The sequence below is a fragment of the Quercus lobata genome, chromosome 2 (genome assembly GCF_001633185.2).
Source record: "Quercus lobata isolate SW786 chromosome 2, ValleyOak3.0 Primary Assembly, whole genome shotgun sequence".
NCBI lineage: Eukaryota > Viridiplantae > Streptophyta > Magnoliopsida > Fagales > Fagaceae > Quercus > Quercus lobata.
The window spans coordinates 88,619,231-88,623,110 of record NC_044905.1 but is presented as its reverse complement, the minus strand read 5'-3'; the positions used below and the strand labels follow the sequence as shown (position 1 = coordinate 88,623,110).

The window sequence follows — 3,880 nt, the reverse complement described above, 5'->3', positions numbered from 1 at the left end:
TAATTTGCACTTCTTCTTTTTTTTGGTGGGGGGGGGGGGGGGGGTAAGAATAGAAGATATATTAGAAACTAGCAGCAAATCAGTCTATTACTCAATTTTTCTCACTTTTTTTTTTTGGTAAAACAATTTTTCTCGCTTCAATTATTAAGGTCGTGTTCTATCCTTTTACTCAAAATAAATAAATTATAAAGTTTTGTTGGGTCAATGCAGAGGTCTTTTCATTTATTATAGTTAGTTTGTTGAAACTTCTTCTTCTTCTTCTTTTCTTTTTTATTTATTATTATTTTTTTTTTTTTGAGAATCAAAGGTTGTTTGAAGCATAGCTTTGGGTTGAGACCAAATGGCTGTATTTCATGCACCATGCACGATGTGCATTGACATGAGCATGTGATGAGTTATGCATGTCGGAAGGAGAACACAACATAAATAGGTCCACATGACATGACATGAAAAAAATTTTCCATTTGTCACTAAGCAATGCCAAAAGTGGTCAAAAGGAGATGTCATAAACATCCACATGTGACACATGTATACACATATGGCACATGAGTCCTTTTATGTGCATACACATAAGAGAATGAGAGGAGATAATATTTTAACAGAAGAACGATGAGAAAAGAAAAATTAGAAAAATGTAAAAATCCATGTGCCGTCATGTAGAACACAATATAATACTATCCATTTCCACCCAAGAATTCTTTGCCCAAATACAACTTATTTTATTTTATTTTTATTTAGCTTAAAAAAAAAAATTATTTTGGTTTCCCCCCCCCCCCCCCCCCCAAATTGCGCAGTATTTAACACCCAATCCGTCTAATATTTTAACTATTTTCATCCACTCACAGCAAAAAATTAGCCCAAGGAGAATAATTGAATGTTACATGAAGTGTGATTAGAGAAAAAGATGTACATGAAGTGTGATTAGAGAAAAAGATGTACGGGTGCATTAGAGAACCAATTCCTAGGATGTGACCATAAAAATTAAAAATTTATTGGATATTTATCAAACTACATTAAATATCACGAATTTAGATAAATTCCTCCCCCCCCCCCCCAAAAAAGATAAAGTACATTTTTGACACTTAAAATCTAAGGTTATTTTTATTTTAATTCTTTATGTTTTAAAAATTTTATTTTAGCTCTTCATGTTTGATTTTGTTTTCATATTGACTATATCATCCATTTTTATTTGTAATTTGATTGTTAAGTGTCAAATAAATAGTATTCATTAAGCCAAGTTACCTATATAATATTAAGTGTTATCATATTATCAACATAAATGAAAAAGGACACTATAAAAATGGATTCAAATATAAAATGTCAAAACGAAAATTTGGAAACGTAAAGGGTTGTGAAAGCACCACAGATTTTAATGGTCAAAAGAATACCTCTCTCTCTTTAATAAACATTTCTTTTGCTAGTGGATTATATCTTTATGCTTTTTTAGTCAATTATTTAGTTGTGGCGTATATAAAATTTTTGAACATAACCTCATTGACACTAAATTTGTTATTATTAGCGTTAGAAGAAAGAAATGATAATTTTCTTCTTTTCATTCTTTATTCACTTTAGCTATTTCCATAAAACAATCTTTATATATATACACACACTCTATCAAATCAAATTTTCCAACATTGAACTAAAACTTCTATTTCTATGTTAAACAAACAACCAAAAGCACATCCAATTTTGATCTTGAACCGTTTTCAATGACAATCGTTGATATTCCTTGAAGAAGGTGGGAAAAAAAAGGCTATCAACAATGGCCTTAGTCAGAAAATTGATTCTCAATGATAAATGGACGAATCCAATGGCCCAACCACTTAACACAGCTTTTTCTTGGATGAATAATCAACATAACTTGAAAACACAAATGTCATCACCTATCAACAAGATTCAATAATACAATCCCCACGTAATGAAACAGATGCTGTAAATTGAAATTACAGCATGTAGGACCAAAGAAAATTAGGAAAAGTACCATCAATGTTTGCCTTTTAAGCAGTCCCTGTATTTACATACATGTCAGACCAACCAAAAAGAAAAGCACCCAAAAAAGATTATTAAAAAAAAAAGGGGAGAAAAGACTGTGATTACATGATACTCTTTGAGCACATTTGTGAACTAGAGAACAAGAAATTTTACAGAAGGTAGAGAATTTTCCAGAAAAAAATAACAACTATGAACATAAGTTACATAACCCCAAGAAATTTTACTCTTCCAAGAGGTTTCACCCTGTTCCCAATCAGACCATGAGAACATGAACTTCAGGAACCATCAAAGCCTTTGGTCTCCTCATCAAAAAAAAAGAAAAAGCCTTTGGTCTCCTTTCCAATTCCTAATTACAGATTCTAAAATTAAAAGTTAAAAAGAAGAATGGTAAAAAAAAGCCTACATTGGAGACCATAAACACAGATTTTTGCACAGAAATTGGATCAATAAGAGTAACCCATTCGTTGAACCACACGATCCCTGAGAATTCCATTGTACAAAGCCACCCTATTGGCAGGCATTCCTCTTGTTTGACCTCTATACTTTTCTAACTTTGGTGTTGGTGATGAAGCTAATGATGATGAAGAAGAAGAAGAAGAATTGCTGCTAATTATACCATGCTGCTTCCTATACGCTTCTCCATCCCCACTTGGATCCACCACATCCTTTGCAAAGTGAACTTTTTTCTTCTTCTTTTCCTTTTTCTTTTCCTCTACACGCCACCAAACAAAGAAACAAAAAACACCCATTAGCAAAAAAAAAAACAAAGAGATAAATAGCATGTATATAGTACTGCATGTATATAGGACCATTTTTTTTGCGTACCAGAAGAGAGACAAGAACGTAAAATTGGCTGTGATGACTGAGGAATTTGATCAACAGAGAATTGGGTATTTGGGAGAGACTTTTGAAGTTTAAGAACAAGGAGGACAACAGTGCCGGACACAGCCATGGCTGTGGCAAAGACTACACCTTGAGGACTCATTATTGAAGACATGGTTACAAGAAAGAAGCAAGCTTGACTAGACAGAGCAAAGTATATATAATATATGAATGAGGTGATGTAAAAGGTGAGAGAAGGGCCGGTTGCTATAATTCGTTTACTTGGTGCTGTGAAGGACCAAATGTGACTATATATTATAAATTTGAATCAAATGGGAATATTTTATTAATATAGTTATGTTATTTCAAGGGAAGGTTAGTTGGGTTTAATTATTTTGTTCTATACTTTTATTTACTTACCCAAAAAAAAGGTTAGTTATGTTTTTTATTTTTATATTTATATTAGAATATTTAGATTTGGCTTTTTTATTGGTATAGTAAATGAAAGCGAATGTGAATGTGAATGTGAATGTGTATGTAAGCACTAAGCAGGCATAGACTATTATGGCTTTTGGAGTTGAAGGGGACTGTCTGATTGATTTTGCTTTTGCTTTTGCTGGTGCACCGCACGGCAGTGCCAAAGATAAAGTGATGTCACAGTTTCTTGTTCAGGGAGGTCTACTAAAGGAATATGATAATGTTTTTTCCAAGTTCTTTACCCATCAGTGTGATGGTTGCGCGTGCAGGGTAGTTTCCGGGAAAAGGGAAGCATTTATCCCTGCAATTGAGGCTTTGGACTAAGGGTCCGTTTGGATGGAGGAGTGGAAAAGTGGGAGGATGGAAAATTGTGGGAGGATAGAAAAGTGAGAGGATGGAAAATATTTAGTTTTCCCTCTTGTATGTTTGGTTGGAGGGGTAGAAAAGTGGGAGGATGGAAAACTCTTTTGTTTGGTTGGAGAGAAAAAGGGAAGGATGAAAAATGTAATTTATATAAATTGACTATTATACCCTTGTTGTATAATATGTAAGAAATAAATTTATTTATACTTATTACATAATATTAAAT

At 32.9% G+C, this 3,880-nt stretch overlaps 1 protein-coding gene across 1 annotated transcript; it reads right to left on the bottom strand.

Moving 5' to 3' along the window:
* Positions 1–1,989: 1,989 nt before the first annotated feature.
* LOC115956958 lies at positions 1,990–3,117 on the bottom strand. The gene is made up of 2 exons (XM_031075220.1): positions 2,818–3,117; positions 1,990–2,704 (listed from the first exon to the last, which is right to left on the bottom strand). The coding sequence occupies exons 1-2, from the start codon at positions 2,987–2,989 to the stop codon at positions 2,436–2,438; spliced, it is 441 nt and encodes a 146-aa protein (XP_030931080.1). The 5' UTR covers positions 2,990–3,117; the 3' UTR covers positions 1,990–2,435.
* Positions 3,118–3,880: the final 763 nt, after the last annotated feature.

Coding starts and splice junctions, on each gene's coding strand:
- LOC115956958 (XM_031075220.1), bottom strand. CDS start 2,989: ATGTCTTCAATAATGAGTCCTCAAGGTGTAGTCTTTGCCACAGCCATG. Junction 2,705..2,817: donor ACGTTCTTGTCTCTCTTCTG/GTACGCAAAAAA, acceptor GGTGGCGTGTAG/AGGAAAAGAAAAAGGAAAAG.